Raw genomic sequence first — 19,184 nt, 5'->3', positions numbered from 1 at the left:
TGTCCTTATGGGTGACACCAAAACAGATCTTAGGAATACCTGTATTTTAGACCTAATTAATATCTTTTCCACTTTTCCACTGGTACCAATGCCCTTACAGGTGATACCAAAAAAGATATAAAGAATACCTGTATAAAAGACCTATTTATATCTTGTTCACTTACCACTGGTACCAATGCCCTTATGGATTACAACAAACAAGATCTAAGGATTGCCTGTATAAAAGACATATTTATATCTTGTTCACTTACCACTGGTACCAATGCCCTTATGGATTACAACAAACAAGATCTAAGGATTGCCTGTATAAAAGACCTATTTATATCTTGTTCACTTACCACTGGTACCAATGCCCTTATGGATTACAACAAACAAGATCTAAGGATTGCCTGTATAAAAGACCTATTTATATCTTGTTCACTTACCACTGGTACCAATGCCCTTATGGATTACAACAAACAAGATCTAAGGATTGCCTGTATAAAAGACATATTTATATCTTGTTCACTTACCACTGGTACCAATGCCCTTATGGATTACAACAAACAAGATCTAAGGATTGCCTGTATAAAAGACATATTTATATCTTGTTCATTCACCACTGGTATCTATTCCTCATGGGTAGCAACAAACAAGATCTTAGGGAAGCCTTTATAGAAGACCTTTTTATATCTTTTTCACTTACCACTGGTACCTTGTCTTTATGGGTGGCAACGAACAAGATCTTAGGGATGCCAGCATACACCACCTTACAATAGGTCAGGATTGAGTTTACCCAGTGCAGTAAAAAGACTGAAAGAAAAATAAAGTTAAAAATATTTGTGTTTTAATTTTTTCTGTAACTGAATTTTCAGGTGTGAGGAAATATTCGTTTTGACAACTTTATCCTTTGTCCAGAAAAAAGTTACTTGACCTGAATTTCTCAATAAATATTGAAGTGTTTGACTGTAAACATTTATGGTTCTTAAAACTGTTTAGTATCACATTATCTTATGGTTGTGACATGTTATCTATGTCTTACATGAGTAGATATTTCTAGTATCACATTATCTTATGGTTGTGACCTGTTATCTATGTCTTACATGAGTAGATATTTCTAGTATCACATTATCTTATGGTTGTGACCTGTTATCTATGTCTTACATGAGTAGATATTTCTAGTATCACATTATCTTATGGTTGTGACCTGTTATCTATGTCTTACATGAGTAGATATTTCTAGTATCACATTATCTTATGGTTGTGACCTGTTATCTATGTCTTACATGAGTAGATATTTCTAGTATCACATTATCTTATGGTTGTGACCTGTTATCTATGTCTTACATGAGTAGATATTTCTAGTATCACATTATCTTATGGTTGTGACCTGTTATCTATGTCTTGCATGAGAAGATATTTCTAGTATCACATTATCTTATGGTTGTGACCTGTTATCTATGTCTTGCATGAGTAGATATTTCTAGTATCACATTATCTTGTGGTTGTGACTTGTTATCTATGTCTTACATGAGTAGATACTTCTAGCATCACATTATCTTATGGTTGTGACCTGTTATCTATGTCTTACATGAGTAGATATTTCTAGTAGTACATTATCTTATGGTTGTGACCTGTTATCTATGTCTTACATGAGTAGATATTTCTAGTATCACATTATCTTATGGTTGTGACCTGTTATCTATGTCTTACATGAGTAGATATTTCTAGCATCACATTATCTTATGGTTGTGACCTGTTATCTATGTCTTGCATGAGTAGATATTTCTAGTATCACATTATCTTGTGGTTGTGACTTGTTATCTATGTCTTACATGAGTAGATACTTCTAGCATCACATTATCTTATGGTTGTGACCTGTTATCTATGTCTTACATGAGTAGATATTTCTAGTAGTACATTATCTTATGGTTGTGACCTGTTATCTATGTCTTACATGAGTAGATATTTCTAGTATCACATTATCTTATGGTTGTGACCTGTTATCTATGTCTTACATGAGTAGATATTTCTAGTATCACATTATCTTATGGTTGTGACCTGTTATCTATGTCTTACATGAGTAGATATTTCTAGTATCACATTATCTTATGGTTGTGACCTGTTATCTATGTCTTACATGAGTAGACATCTCTAGTATCACATTATCTTATGGTTGTGACATGTTATCTATGTCTTACATGAGTAGATATTTCTAGTATCACATTATCTTATGGTTGTGACCTGTTATCTATGTCTTACATGAGTAGATATTTCTAGTATCACCTTATCTTATGGTTGTGACATGTTATCTATGTCTTACATGAGTAGATATTTCTAGTATCACATTATCTTATGGTTGTGACATGTTATCTATGTCTTACATGAGTAGATATTTCTAGTATCACATTATCTTATGGTTGTGACCTGTTATCTATGTCTTACATGCGTAGATATTTCTAGTATCACATTATCTAATGGTTGTGACCTGTTATCTATGTCTTACATGAGTAGATATTTCTAGTATCACATTATCTTATGGTTGTGACATGTTATCTATGTCTTACATGAGTAGATATTTCTAGTATCACATTATCTTATGGTTGTGACCTGTTATCTATGTCTTACATGAGTAGATATTTCTAGTATCACATTATCTTATGGTTGTGACCTGTTATCTATGTCTTACATGAGTAGATATTTCTAGTATCACATTATTTTATGGTTGTGACCTGTTATCTATGTCTTAAATGAGTAGATATTTCTAGTATCACATTATCTTATGGTTGTGACCTGTTATCTATGTCTAACATGAGTAGATATTTCTAGTATCACATTATCTTATGGTTGTGACCTGTTATCTATGTCTTACATGAGTAGATATTTCTCGTATCACATTATCTTATGGTTGTGACCTGTTATCTATGTCTTACATGAGTAGATATTTCTAGTTCTCGTATCACATTATCTTATGGTTGTGACATGTTATCTATGTCTTACATGAGTAGATATTTCTAGTATCACATTATCTTATGGTTGTGACCTGTTATCTATGTCTTACATGAGTAGATATTTCTCGTATCACATTATCTTATGGTTGTGACCTGTTATCTATGTCTTACATGAGTAGATATTTCTAGTACCACATTATCTTATGGTTGTGACCTGTTATCTATGTCTCACACGAGTAGATATTTCTAGCATCACATTATCTTATGGTTGTGACCTGTTATCTATGTCTTACAGGAGTAGATATTTCTAGTATCACATTATCTTATGGTTGTGACCTGTTATCTATGTCTTACATGAGTAGATATTTCTAGTATCACATTATCTTATGGTTGTGACATGTTATCTATGTCTTACATGAGTAGATATTTCTAGTATCACATTATCTTATGGTTGTGACCTGTTATCTATGTCTTGCATGAGAAGATATTTCTAGTATCACATTATCTTATGATTGTGACCTGTTATCTATGTCTTGCATGAGTAGATATTTCTAGTATCACATTATCTTATGGTTGTGACCTGTTATCTATGTCTTACATGAGTAGATATTTCTAGCATCACATTATCTTATGGTTGTGACATGTTATCTATGTCTTACATGAGTAGATATTTCTAGTATCACATTATCTTATGGTTGTGACCTGTTATCTATGTCTTACATGAGTAGACATTTCTAGTATCACATTATCTTATGGTTGTGACATGTTATCTATGTCTTACATGAGTAGATATTTCTAGTATCACATTATCTTATGGTTGTGACCTGTATCTATGTCTTACATGAGTAGATATTTCTAGTATCACATTATCTTATGGTTGTGACCTGTTATCTATGTCTCACACGAGTAGATATTTCTAGCATCACATTATCTTATGGTTGTGACCTGTTATCTATGTCTTACATGAGTAGATATTTTTCGTATCACATTATCTTATGGTTGTGACATGTTATCTATGTCTCACACGAGTAGATATTTCTAGCATCACATTATCTTATGGTTGTGACCTGTTATCTATGTCTTACATGAGTAGATATTTCTAGTATCACCTTATCTTATGGTTGTGACCTGTTATCTATGTCTTACATGAGTAGATATTTCTAGTATCACATTATCTTATGGTTGTGACCTGTTATCTATGTCTTACATGAGTAGATATTTCTAGTATCACCTTATCTTATGGTTGTGACCTGTTATCTATGTCTTACATGAGTAGATATTTCTAGTATCACATTATCTTATGGTTGTGACCTGTTATCTATGTCTTACATGAGTAGATATTTCTAGTATCACATTATCTTATGGTTGTGACCTGTTATCTATGTCTTACATGAGTAGATATTTCTAGTATCACATTATCTTATGGTTGTGACCTGTTATCTATGTCTTACATGAGTAGATATTTCTAGTAGTACATTATCTTATGGTTGTGACCTGTTATCTATGTCTTACATGAGTAGATATTTCTAGCATCACATTATCTTATGGTTGTGACCTGTTATCTATGTCTTACATGAGTAGATATTTCTAGTATCACATTATCTTATGGTTGTGACATGTTATCTATGTCTTACATGAGTAGATATTTCTAGTATCACGTTATCTTATGGTTGTGACCTGTTATCTATGTCTTACATGAGTAGATATTTCTAGCATCACATTATCTTATGGTTGTGACATGTTATCTATGTCTTACATGAGTAGATATTTCTAGTATCACATTATCTTATGGTTGTGACCTGTTATCTATGTCTTGCATGAGTAGATATTTCTCGTAGTACACTGCACAGAATGTGATACAGAAAAGTGAAATGAAAACCAGCGTTAGTTTGATTGGATTATCTAGCATTGCACAACAATATTACGGCATTATCATTGGTCATCTGTTAGGTCAATGATAACTTTCAAAGGTTGAGACGATGTACATTTCATCCATGGCAATAGACATTGTGATTTCTTCAATTAGATTATACAAAATACTAACACATTTCACCTTACAATCTTCTTATTCTCAAATTTTAATACATTCTGAGGCGTACAAACAGTCTTAAAATGTCTGATGTTACAGTTTGACACCGGAAATAGGCCGGTGACCAAAGTCAATTTATAAAATTTTAATCGTCAAAAATGGTACACGGCTATATCATATATCATTGGATTCGGAAATATGTGTACTTTGAGATTCTTCTGGTCGTCAAATGAAAATATGGTGCAGCTTTTCAGAAATCTTGATCATATGTCGTTTTCGAGGAAAAGTAAAATTGAATAACTCCATTTTAAATACCCTTTTTACAGTAGAATGATTGAAAACTTAAATCTATTTTCTTCCTTACTCAATTTTTCATCCAAAAAGTGGAAATCCATTATTATATGAGATTTCCGAACACATGTATGCGACTGTACAAAAAGGGGGGTAGTTTTCAGTTTTAAATGATGTATTTTTTTCAAATAATAAGAACGTCTGTCAAAACTCAGGGATGATTCCAGGTGTTTTCAAATGGGTCCCTTGAACATCAAATTGGGAATTTTTTATGCATACAATCTAAAACGAAATAATATCATTTTCCTGACCTGTAAAAACGGAAAATGTATATAAAGTTTCACCTGTACACTGATTGAAGAAGTTATTGGATTCAGACAAGGGAAGTTGTAATACATGAATACCATTGCACATGATGCACTATCATCTTAACTTTGGTAAACAAGGCATATCTACACCAGCTAACATAAACCTATGGCACTTAAGCAGTTTAGCTATTTATTCGAATTTCAAATTATCTCAAAATATATAAGATATCTTATATAACATATTAGATTTTTTAAGATATCTCATTTAATATATATATATATATATGAGATATCTTATATAATTTACTTTTTTAAAGCTATCTTATATATATATTATAAGAGATATCTTATAAAGTTTAAAAACTTGATAAGATATCTTATATACTTTATACTTAGATATCTTATATACTTATAAGATATCTTATATATTTTTTAAGATATCTTCTAAAGTTTATAAAATATCTCATTCAGAATATGAAATATCTTATATTTTTTTTATACAATATATCTTAAATAGTTTATTGGATATCATCTTAAGAAAATTATATAAGATATATTATATGAATTATCTTATAATTTCTATACGAAGTCTCTAATAATATATCTTATATGATATAGATTCTACAACTGCATCGAGTGTAATACGATATTTATCCACTCGAGACAGTTAAATTTTCAAATTTAAAATGCAAGGCATGCCCGAGCATTTAAATATTTTTATTACATTGGTTGCAATGAATTACATTGATTTTCCAGTTAGATAAAAACCGATAATTTCACATGTGAAATAAACGTGGTTATTTCACTCTCTGACGTCATACAACAATAGGCATTGTCAAGACGTCGATAACGTCGCATCAAAACAAATTGTCAATGCGTAGAAAAATGATATAGTTCCTTACATTTTCTACATTAATTTCATTAAAAAAAAGCCATTTGCCAATGTAATAAAAAGAATAACTAATCGCCGTATTTGAATATCAAAAATACGGCGATTAGTTATACTATAAAAAATTTAACTGTCGAGAGTGGATAAATATCATGTTACACGATATTTGGTGGTGGAATCTGTTTCTCTAATGATTTTCTAACATTATGCAGGCAAACTTATTCCTTCTTTTCGAATGATCTGCAAAAAGATGTGTTCGTTCTATGTGACGTCATCAGGCATGGTCGCCTTTTTTCATGCCGTCACAATTAGAAATTCAGAGGAAAGCAAGAACATTCGACGTCATAATCGGATTTTAACCAATGAAGTACTGAGATCAAAAGAATCACACTTTGATTAATTGTTTTTATACAATGAGTGCAGAAAGGGATAAATTGACGAAGAATTAGAGAAATAAGATATCTTAAATAATCTTTTTTTATAAGATATCTTATATAAATAGATATCTTATATAATAAAGAAGATATATTATATAATAAAGAAGATATCTTATATAATAAAGAAGATATCTAATATCGATTATAAGATATCTTATATAGTATATAAGATATCTTATAAATATACTTTATATTATAGATATCTTATATTATAGTTTATAATAAAAAAATAAAATTAACGGTATCAATTTTCTTGCACCAGATGCGCATTGCGACAATACATGTCTCTTCAGTGATGCTCGTGGTCAAAATATTTGAAATCCAAAGCTTATATAAAAGATTATAAGATTTATTTCATATTGGTATTATTTTAGTAGGTTTCTCTATATGAATTGGATTTTGAATAAAAAAGCATATTCACCTGAGAAAGTGTTATTCACCGCGCTAAACGTCACGCACTTTTACATGCAACGTTATGGTAATATGTTTCATGAAAAAAAAAATGGTATATGTTTGTAATTAGATACATTTTCTCCTCTCGGACAATTGAATAAAACAATTACTGCCTTTTGTTTCGGTAAATATGGGGTTTTATTGACTTTTGAAAAACTGATATTCACTTCGGCCATCGGCCTCGGTGAATATAATTTTTTCAAAAGTCAATAAAACCGCATATTTACCTCATCAAAAGACAGTAATTGTATAATATCATATTGTTTATAAGATATCTGATAAAGAAAACTATATGAGATATCTTATAAACTATAAAAGATATCTCATAAATTTTATAACATATAGATCTCATGAACTATGCAAGATATCTTATAAACTTTATAAGATATCTTACAAACTATATTATAGATATCTAATGAACTATTATATAAGATATCTTATAAAGTTTATGAGATATCTTGAAGTTAGATTAAATAACAAAACGGCTTGCCATATTAACCACTGAAAAAATTCATCCATTCAGTATTTTTTCAACAGATCATCTTTATAAACTTACTTTGATTCAAATGGATTTCAAATTGAACTGGCCAATTGTCGAATTCAGAAAAGCAATTACAAAAGGTTATATACTTAATTGATAAGATATTTAAAGCAATTGCACCAGTTATTACCAGTGAACTTTAAAATTATTTTTATATCTTTTGAAACAGTTTCATAATGATGACATCGTATTTCAGGAGAGGGGGGGGGGGGTGCTCATTACATGAATGGTCCATCATCAACATTATTTTCAATTTTTGTCTTTTGAGGAAATAGAGCAAAATATAAAATAATTTCTTTTACAAAATAAGTTTTAATCAAGTTACATAACCGGCTCTGCTGGGCGATCTGCTTTTATAAGATCGGCGCCCATTAAAATTTATTATGTTATATCAAAATTTGAATGTGTTCTTTGCCGAGGTCTGCTTTGACACCAATATTGACAAAAAGCATGTTTTTGATCAACCTGCTGAGCGATCTACTTTTGCGAATTCAAATACTCCCATAAAATTTTATTCAATTGAATCCGGCTGCTAAAATTGTTTACCTCACGTTGACATACGTAAATCGTTGTTAATAAAATGCGATCGTAGTCAGCATTCTTATCCGGATTTTACTACGTTTGACGACAAACTATGAAAAAATATAGTTGCCGTAATTGGTGACTAAACCTTTTCCGGAATTACCGATTTTTATTTTATTTTCCTGAATTGGGAATTTATATTCACACACATGTTTTGGGGGCCGCTGGCAGATTTAAGGGCCGCTAAGCGGCCCTAAACTATATAGTGGAATCATCCCTGAAACTTAACAAAATTTATATAACATTATGAAAAAATATGTATAAAATTATGAAAAAATATGTATTTATTCATATAACCATCTAGTATACATTAATGAAAGTAATAACTTTTAAGTTTTAGCCATATACGTTGAATACGCTACATGCAAAACTGACAACACAAATTATTTCAAAACATGCTTATAGTTTTTACAATGTCATGACGATTTCTATGAATTAAATTTGTATCAATAGGAAAATAAATCATCTTAAGATAAACTTTCAACTTTAAAAAGGTATGTTTTATGAAAAAATAGCCTTTTATTCGTTTGAAAATGAAAAACGTTTCGGTTATTCAATCCCAAACTAAGTGACGCAAGATCATATTTTTTTTAATACGGGATATATTGACATAGCACTAAATATACCTAACTTTAATCAGTAATTCAGACCTCAAATGACTTTTGTAATGTTGGAACGTTATTACAACGTTCTGACCATTGGCTATAATACGCATGTTTGCAAGTGGAAGTTTTAGCAAATCTTGAATGTCAGTATTGGTCCGTAGTGTTTAAAGAACACAATAAAATTCTTAAGCCACGAATCCGATATTTATATTGCGAATATCAATGTTAAACTTCGGACATTTAACGTGTTGTGCCTTGCAATAGAGTGGTTGTCAAATGTTTGTGTACCACATAGAGCGAGCTTTTACCCATCACCATTGGACATCATCGTCATTACTAAATACACTTTGGCCATGTCATTCTATTTTATGGGGGACATAAGACAACTGAAACATCAGTGCACCTTTAGGACAAATGTCAAAAGAACCCTGTATTGAAAGAAACATCTTGTTCTGCTGCTTGAAACTCAAAATATCTCTAAACAAAAGCCAAAAAAAAATACCCATTTGTGATCCGCATCAACAGTATACACTAGCCATGATCACATGGCTGTAGTCTGTGCAATGTTTCCGATTGTCGTGGTCGTTATGCCCTACATTATGATCTGTATAAGTGATTTAATATCTGAACTTGGGAAAGCATTTATATCACACTGCTGATGGTAAAAAAACTTTCTTCTGTGAATGTTCTTGTAATTTAGAATACAACAGTTTGACTCCCAGTAAAGGTTTATAGTGGCTATATGACAAATAAGCATAAAACAGCCTTTACTTAAATGTTCTGTTTTAGAGAATGAAATTCCTCGTCTTGGTTGTAGTTTTCCTTTACAATGGATGCAAGCATATGAAAGAGAGACAAAAGATACCAAAGGGACATTAAAAGTCATAAGTCTAAAATAAGCAGACAACGCCATGGCCAAAAAATGAAAAAAACCCACAGACAAACAATAGTACACATAGCACAACCTTTGATAGCCGTGAATTCGGTTTCTGACTTGAGACGGCTGCCATTTTGTCTGTATGTCTCAAAGAAACATTACAGGCATCAGTACGTAAGTTACCGATGGTTGTGTTTTAAACAAAGCTAGGGGAATTCCAGGAAAAACAAAACTAGAGGCTCTAAAGAGCCTGTGTCGCTCACCTTGGTCCAAGGGTCCGGAAACGGTCATATATGCCAGTCTTGACCTAAACTGAAAGTATTTTGTCCTAAATGAGTAATTGGGATTTAGGACAAATTTTATTTTTTTACAGAAATAATTTCGGTCATTCAATGTCATTTCGTTGAGATCGAGTTTCTAACGGGCCGTTTCTAACATGGTCTATATCGCCATTTTGAACTTATTTTTTGTTTGTTATCCTTTTCCTGTAATAAAACTGCCACTCAAGTAAAGTGTTATAATCCTGAGGGCCCTCCTAATAACTATAGTAATGCCTCTGGGAAATATTGGCTAATGATCGCTAATCTCTTTACCTGTATTTTTAATTAATTTTTTTATTGATCACGAGCTCAGAACTAATATTTTAAAGAAATTAAAAGTTCATAACAACTGTTTGCATTATTTTATTACTTTTCTCAGCTTAGACAATTGTCAATTCTGATTTAAAATCAAATTAAAATTAAATTAATTTACGTAGAACAAAATATTGTTTCACTACAAACACATGTGCTTTGTTTACTAATACGCATGCTTGAAATTCTATTCCGCAAATTAGACACTAAATCGTAAATTAAAAATGATTTCATGCTAAATTAAACAAGTCCAACTATTATAATTAATATTCAAACACTATTAAAGGTAAAACAGTTAAAAAGCCGACGATTTCCTGTGAATTTGATAAACAAAACTAATCCCGGAAATGAGTCCAGAATTGGTCGTTTTACTATTGTCGTAAAACATCCGGTTATAATTTTGGCTTCAAAATCGAAAGAAACGTAAGCAAGTTTGAGAAATTTATCGTTTTGAGTCATTAAAATCATTTTATTTTTAAACTGTTGCCTTCCTTTTATTGCTCAAGATCGATTTTAAGGGAAATGGTAGGGAAATTTCTGATGCAACAGTTAATTAAAACCCTCTTGCTGCCGACCGTTTTTCAAGGTTGCATTTCATATGCCGGAAAATACGACAGCTCAACGTCTGTGACGTAACATGCCAAACAACAACGTCATTCGATATATGACGTCACGACAAAATGACCACTACATTTGGGACCAATTGGAGAAAAACATAACCCTGTTTATTCTTCCGTATTTTAATTGAAAGAGATACAGCATTGATAAGAAGCTTGCATAAATTTATCCATGGACATATGTGTCCCTCCGGCACTGCCGGTTTGGACATATGTGTCCCTCCGGCAGCAAGAGGGTTAAAAACAAGTTCGTTAATGCTACGAGTATGACTGTATGAGCATACACACAATCTTTGTTTGAAAAAGGGCACCAACTTTTAAGTTATCCCAAAATGACCGAAATTTGGTGAAAAAATTTCCGGATCCTTGCCTTGGTCTATGTGAATATTAAACAATGGACAGAGATGGATTCATGACAAAATTGTGTTTTGGTGATGGTGATGTGTTTGTAGATCTTACTTTACTAAACATTCTTGCTGCTTACAATTATCTCTATCTATAACAGTACTTTCTGTGGAAAATGTTATTGAAAATCTTCAAATTTTAAGAAAATTGTTAAAAATTGACTATGAAGGGCAATAACTCCTTAGGGGGTCAATTGACTATTTTGGTCATACTGACTTATTTTTAGTTCTTACTTTGCTGTACATTATTGCTGTTAACAGTTTATCTCTATCTATAATAATATTCAAGATAATAACAAAAAAACAGCAAAATTTCCTCAAAATTACCAATTCAGGGGCAGCAACCTAACAACCGATTATCTGATTCATTTGAAAATTCCAGGGCAGATAGATCGTGACCTGATCAACAATTTTACTTCCTGTCAGATTTGCTCTAAATGCTTTGGTTTTTGAGTTATAAGCCAAAAACTGCATTTTACCCCTATGTTCTATTTTTAGCCATGGCGGCCATCTTGGTTGGTTGGCCAGGTCACCGGACACATTTTTAAACTAGATACCCCAATAATGATTATGGCCAAGTTTGGTTAAATTTGGCCCCGTAGTTTCAGAGGAGAAGAATTTTTTAAAAGATTACTAAGATTTACGAAAAATGGTTAAAAATTGACTATAAAGGGCAATAACTCCTAAAGTGGTCAACTGACCATTTTGGTCATGTTGACTTATTTGTAGATCTTACTTTGCTGAACATTATTGCTGTTTACAGTTTATCTCTATCTATAATAATATTCAAGATAATAACCAAAAACAGCAAAATTTCCTTAAAATTACCATTTCAGGGGCAGCAACCCAACAACGAAATGTCAGATTCATCTGAAAATTTCAAGGCAGATAGATCTTGACCTGATGAACAATATTACCTTGTCAGATTTGCTCTAAATGCTTTGGTTTTTGAGTTAAAAGCCAAAAACTGTATTTTACCCCTATGTTCTATTTTTAGCCATGGCGGCCATCTTGGTTGGTTGGGTGGGGCACCGGACACATTTTTTAAACTAGATACCCCAATGATGATTGTAGCCAAGTTTGGTTAAATTTGGCCCAGTAGTTTCAGAGGAGAAGATTTTTGTAAAAGTTAACGCAGGACGATGACGACGACTTTCGGCCAGGTGAGCTAAAAAGGTAACAGGATAGACTTTTATATAGTGATATGGACCATAATTTGGTATTCGGCCTTTGGTTTCTTTTTGTATCCTTTATTATAAGTTCTAAAACTTTAACTTTTATTCTGTGGGTTGTGTTGGTGTTAGAATAGTATTTATGGAACAATTGAGTTTTTCAAGAAAAAATTAATACATTTTGATTCACCGTTTACCTGATAGGAAACCAAACAGGAAACCAATCTTTATTTTCTTTATTTTGCACAATATATTTCAAAAGACATAAATGAACACCATTACTAGTGTTACTTGCTTCATGTTAATATTTAAAATCTATTTTCAATGTTAAATTCAAGTTTTTTTAAAACGCGACAGGAAACCATAAGAAACCGAAAGCATTTTTTTAGTTTTATTTTATTGCAAAATCTGCCAAAAATAATCTGAACAGTATACTTTTTCTTAAAATCCATCTTAAATGTAACAGTATTATAAAACTCCTAAATATGTGCTTGTTTTGAAAACAATTAATACAATTTATTCAGAAATTTCCATATTTTCTTCATTGATACAGGATACCATAATCGTTGTATCTTGATGTTTTAGCCAAAAAAATGTATTTATATTTGGTTTTGAAATTCCAGTTATATACAATTTATTCCAAATCATTGGCAATGTAAAATTCTTTAAATCCAGTAAAGAAAAAAACTTTTAACTTGGAATTAAAATCTTTAAAATAGGCACCATGTGATATTTGTGACCTGTACACCATCTACATGTACAAGGTTTCCACATTTTAACCTATTTTAGTGGGCTAAAATCAATAAAGTAATTCCTTTCAAGTCATGCATTGTAAAAGTTTACTTCTCCTTTGACAAGTTTATTGCGTTTCTGAAAAGTTTTTGCAGAACATGAATAAAAAAAAATAATTAAAAATTGTGACAAAGATACCAACTTTGTACATTCCAAGTGTAACGGAATATTAACATGTATTTTTTTTATTAAATTATCTTTATTCACCTAAAATATCCAGTAATATTTACTGCTGAAGCAAAATCAATCCAACGAGCATCGGCACAATGATAAGAGACGTAATGTCGTTTGAATTTTCCAGGGACCCTTAACATCGTTATCCGGAAACGAAGTGTGTTATAACGTCTGTCAAATCTGAAATCGATTTTGTCAAGTGATTGGGCATTTATTTTCACACAAGATCGTATGTACCATTATGCACATAGGAAAAATAATAGACCCCCGGCGCAATCTCTTTGAAAATTGTATTTTCCTTTTTTAAACAAGATGAAACAAGTCTACAGATTATGTTTGCTAACATCCCATTGGAAACAAAAACAATGTTTAGACCTAGTATTTCATATATCCGGCCTTAAGGGCATGATCACATGTTAGTCACATGTTTCACATATGACTGGAAATGATTAGAACTTAACGACAAACACAATTTTAATAAAACTAGAGGCTCTCAAGAGCCTGTGTCGCTCACCTGTTACTGTATTTACTGATGTCGGCCATCTTGGGTGGTAGGCGGGGTCATTAGACACTTTTTTTAAATAGATACCCTAGTAATGATTGTGGCCAAGTTTGGTTAAATTTGGCCCATAGTTATAGAAAAGAAGATTTTTGTACAAGTTACAAAAATGACGAAAAGTTGTTCAATATTGACTATAAAGGGCAATAACTCCTTAAGGGGTCCTCTAAAAATTTTGATAATGTTGACTTATTTGTAGATCTTACTTTGCTGAACATTATTGCTGTTTACAGTTTATCTCTATCTAAAATAGTATTCAAGATAATAACCAAAAAATGCAAAATTTCCAATTTTAGGGCAGCAACCCAACAACGGGTTGTCAGATTCATCTGAAATTTTAAGAGGGGATACATCTTATTCTGATGGACATTTAAATCTTAAAAGATTTGCCCTAAATGTCTTAGTTTCAAAGATATAAAGCAAAAACTGCATTTTACCAATATGTTCTAATTTTAGCCATGTCGGCCATTTTGTTTGGTAGGCAAGGTCATCGGACACATTTTTTAAACTATATACCACAATGATAATTGTGGCCAAGTTTGGTTAAATTTGGCCCAGTAGTTTCAGAGAAGAAGATTTTTGTACAAGTTACAAAAAATGACGAAAAGTTGTTAAAAATTGACTATAAAGGGCAATAACTCCTTAAGGGGATGACTGACAATTTTGGTCATGTTGACTTATTTGTAGGTCTTACTTTGGTGAACATTATTGCTGTTTACAGTTTATCTCTATCTATAATAGTATTCAAGATAATAACCAAAAACTGCAAAATTTCCTTAAAAAAACCAATTCAGGGGCAGCAACCCAACAACAGGTTGTCCGATTCGTCTGAAAATTTCAGGGCATATAGATCTTGACCTGATCAACAATTTTACCCCCATGTTAGATTTGCTGTAAATGCTTTGGTTTCAAAGATATAAGCCAAAATATACATTTTACCCCTGTGTTCTATTTTTAGCCATGGCGGCCATCTTGATTGGATGGCCAGGTCATCAGACACATTTTTTAAACTAGATACCCCAAGGATGATTGTGGCCAAGTTTGGTTAAATTTGGCCCAGTAGTTTCAGAGAAGAAGATTTTTGTAAAAGTTTACGGACGACGGACGATGGACGCAGGATGCCGGACGCCAAGTGATGAGAAAAGCTCACTTGACCTTTCAGGTCAGGTGAGCTAAAAAAAATAATTCAGTTTGGTTGTGTCAACAAGATGTTACCCGTGTCATGCAAATCAAAAGTATCAATATATTACAAACAGGAATGGAACACAAATTAATTTCAAATTTTGAAATCTGATCTGACACTTAGTATCTAAAAATTGTAAACCGCAAAAAGACGTGCTAGTGAGTTGGGTCACGACAGAGCTTAAAGGTATCATTATTTGTGATACGGTAATATAAAAACCTATTTTGTGTCTATTTCAGTTTTTTTCATAATTAAGTACATGACACCAAAATTAAATTTCCATGTTCGACACTCAGGTGTTACAATTGAAACAGAATCTTCTAAACCTGCCAGGGGCACACGAGATAACCCCTTGCTTTCAGTATGTTTCGTGTTTATCTTTGGTGGTCTATGTAGAGTTTTGCAGAATTTTGTTTGTCATTTACGTCGTTCTTCTACTTTTACCATGCCGTTTTGATATTATCGTCGACTAATATGTTTGAATATCCCTTAAAATTCTGCAGCCTGTTTTAAGTAGTCAAAGATACACCCCTGTCCACGAAGACTGTATTGACTCAACAAGCACCAGCGTAAGGTATCATTTGAGATATGTGCATATTTTACGATGGCGCAGAGAAGTGTAGTACATTGAGACCTAGCTGGGGAATTTACATTTGGAAAGTTTAAATCGTCCTCCAAAGTTTGTCATAGATTTTTGTTTGTAGTCGTTAATCCGTCTCAATATCAAAGAAAAAGGTCAAGATATGAAGCGAACATTCTAATTTCTGTAGTATCCTTTATCACAAGCTAACTGGGAAATGTAAGTACTGACTGACTAAAATGTAGATAAAAAAGAGAAAGGTAATCTTCAATATATCTGAATTTTAAAATCAAAGAACTAAGCAAAAAGGTTTACTTTAGGTCTTTAAAAGGTTCTGCATTTCAAATTGCAGTGCGAACTGCAGATATCACTATGTCATGTAGACTTATGCATCATTAGTATCCATTTTTATTATAAACAATTTTCAAGCGAATAGAATGAACCCGATGATAGATGTTCATCTATGAATTAAAGTCACAATTATATGCGCAATCTTGGGTATATTCCATCATTACACCAATCAACTGTGTCAAAATACCTCAATTTACTGTAAAGTTTGTAAAAATAAATCAATTATTCTACCACTGCATTTAATAAAATAACACTATTTTAGCAGGTCGGGACCACTACCTTATATAGAAATGCATAAATTAGCATACTTATGTTCTCGCACATTGTTTTATTTTCATTGTTTATTTACATGTGACGCAATTTATCTTCACCTAGGTTTTTGACCAATCCACTCAATGAGTAACAATGCATGATGGACTACTACGTGTTTACAATCAACCGAGAACACGTGTTATTTACTGAAATACAAAACATTTTTTCGTGCAATGCGGGATTCACAATTTCGCTTAGTTTTTCATTTTGTGTATCCTCATTTATAGTTCGTGATACAAAGTATTCCTTCCATGCTCAGATTAACGAAGAGTTGTTTCTATGCGAAGAAAAAACGGTTTGAATTACCCGATGTATAGCCGTTAATATGTTTGATGATGGCACGGAGATTTCATGCATTCGTTCACCAGACAACAACGAAACAACATCGAAAAACAAAATTACCCATGAGACAATCTTACTTGTGTAAAGTAAGCCGTTGATAACAGCCGGTGCTTATATTCACGAGTACAGCAATTTCCGTATTGATAATTAAAGGCAAATGTGTTATCCTTGAATTTTGTGTTCGTAAAAAGGCGAAGAAATATTTACAGACATGGCAGTGTTAACAAAATCTATAAGTACAAATGTATTTATTTTTGTCACATTTCAGTATATGAGACTTCCAAACTGTTCCCTTTGTTTTGAAGGTAGTGCAGTCAGCAACTGTAGTTTCATTTTGTTTTCGTTTTTTAACGGGCTCGGACATTCACAGTGCCAAACTGAATAAAATCATTACAGCTGATTTCCTAATGCTTGCAAAGTAAAACTTTGGTTGGCTTGCTTGCTTTGTGTGTATAGTTGTTTATTCAAGCTTTGAAAATAAGATTGACATCTTTAAACAATATATATAGGCATAGTTTAACTTGTATATTTTATATTTAAATTTAATTGATTTTTATCCTAATATGATTGTACAATATACAAACAAAGCAAGCAAGCTAACCAAAGTTTTGCTCGACAAGCTTGAAAATTGCAGCGTTGGATCTAATATAAAAAAAGAAGATGTGGTATGATTGCCAATGGGACAACTGTCCACAAAAGACCAAAATGACACAGAAATTAACATTTATAGGTCACCGTATGGCCTTCAACAATGAGCAAAGCCCATACCGCATAGTCAGCTATAAAAGACCCCGATATGACAATGTAAAATAATTCAAACTATAAAACTAACGGCCTGAACGATATGAAAAAATGAACGAAAAACGAATATGTAACACAAAAAACAAACGACAACCACTGAAATACAGGCTCCTATATATACAAAGCTATATACGTTTTCATTTATTAAACAGATTTCTTCTCCTTATATATATTATATTGGGCCGTTGTTTTTTTGTTGTTTTTTTTTTGGATTGTTTTACACAAGTAATTTTTGGGTCATTTATAGCGTACTTTTCGGCATTGAATCTATGACTGCTTACTTTACTAGATTATGTTTTTTTTTGAAAGATGTCTCATTTGGCACTCATAACTCATATCTTTTTTATTTCTACATACAAAGCACGTTTTAGAATAAAAATATTAGGTAATATGGCACCTACTGTGATCCAGAGGCTCTGAAGCTAAATAGTTGAGATATTTCACATACGTCAACATGACAGCAGGCGAACGATAAAAAACCTCTGAGGTATATTTTGTGATAAGATTAGCAACACACGGACTTTATCGATGGATGAAGCTATACAAAATGTATTAATCTATATACTGTACCCGCTCAGTGGCGGATCCAAGGGGGTGTTCCGGGGGTTGGACCCCCTTTTTTGAACGATCAATGCATTTGAATGGAGACATGTAGTTGGAAGCCCCAACCCTTTTTTGTCCTGGGTTAGGACCCCCCCTTTAAAAATGGCTGGATCCGCCCTGCGGCTTTCATAACACTTATTTTCAGCATTCTGAATATTATGATGTTCTTACTTTCAGTTCAGGTCCTGATAAAAATTTTACACATCCTTACAGAAAGAAGTGTTTCAATGAAAGTTTTCGTGTTTTTCTAGGCAGAAATGAGTTTGGAATGACATTATACAGGTTTAAAAGAGCTCAAAAAATTTCATAATGGACAGTGGTCATTTCATCTGAAATTTCACTATTTCAGGTCGTAAAATTATTGCACAGGTACAATGCATAACAATGGAAAAAAACCTGTTAAACAACTTTAACAAGGCGAAAAAGAAAGTCGCATAGTGAAGCCCATAAACAATACTTTTTTAATCTGAGCATGCAAATTGAAGATTATGTTATATATCTAACAATAATCACATACACAGAACAAAAACATATATTTTGAGAATCCCAGACACTATATTAGTTGACAGTTCTTCCACTAATTCCACGTGTTTTCCGGTTGTAGTAAACTCGTAGTAGCCCACAATGCATTGTAGCTCATTGAGTCGATTGGTCAGTTTTTCAAGGCCGTATTGGCTTTGTGTTTGGGAAATCACTATGCAAATAAGTTCTGACGTAAAG

General features: G+C 32.2%; 1 protein-coding gene across 1 annotated transcript in view; it reads right to left on the bottom strand.

Moving 5' to 3' along the window:
* Nucleotides 1–19,184, bottom strand: part of LOC139499012 (death-associated protein kinase 1-like) — an 80,177-nt gene that overhangs the window by 24,223 nt on the left and 36,770 nt on the right. The window contains exon 9 of the mRNA XM_071287667.1: nucleotides 686–792. Coding sequence (XP_071143768.1) covers nucleotides 686–792 — 107 coding nt within the window. The remainder of the gene's footprint in view (nucleotides 1–685; nucleotides 793–19,184) is intronic.

This window comes from Mytilus edulis, chromosome 12 (genome assembly GCF_963676685.1).
Source record: "Mytilus edulis chromosome 12, xbMytEdul2.2, whole genome shotgun sequence".
NCBI lineage: Eukaryota > Metazoa > Mollusca > Bivalvia > Mytilida > Mytilidae > Mytilus > Mytilus edulis.
Note: the sequence above shows the minus strand (reverse complement) of the source record. Positions and strands in the feature narration are given on the sequence as shown.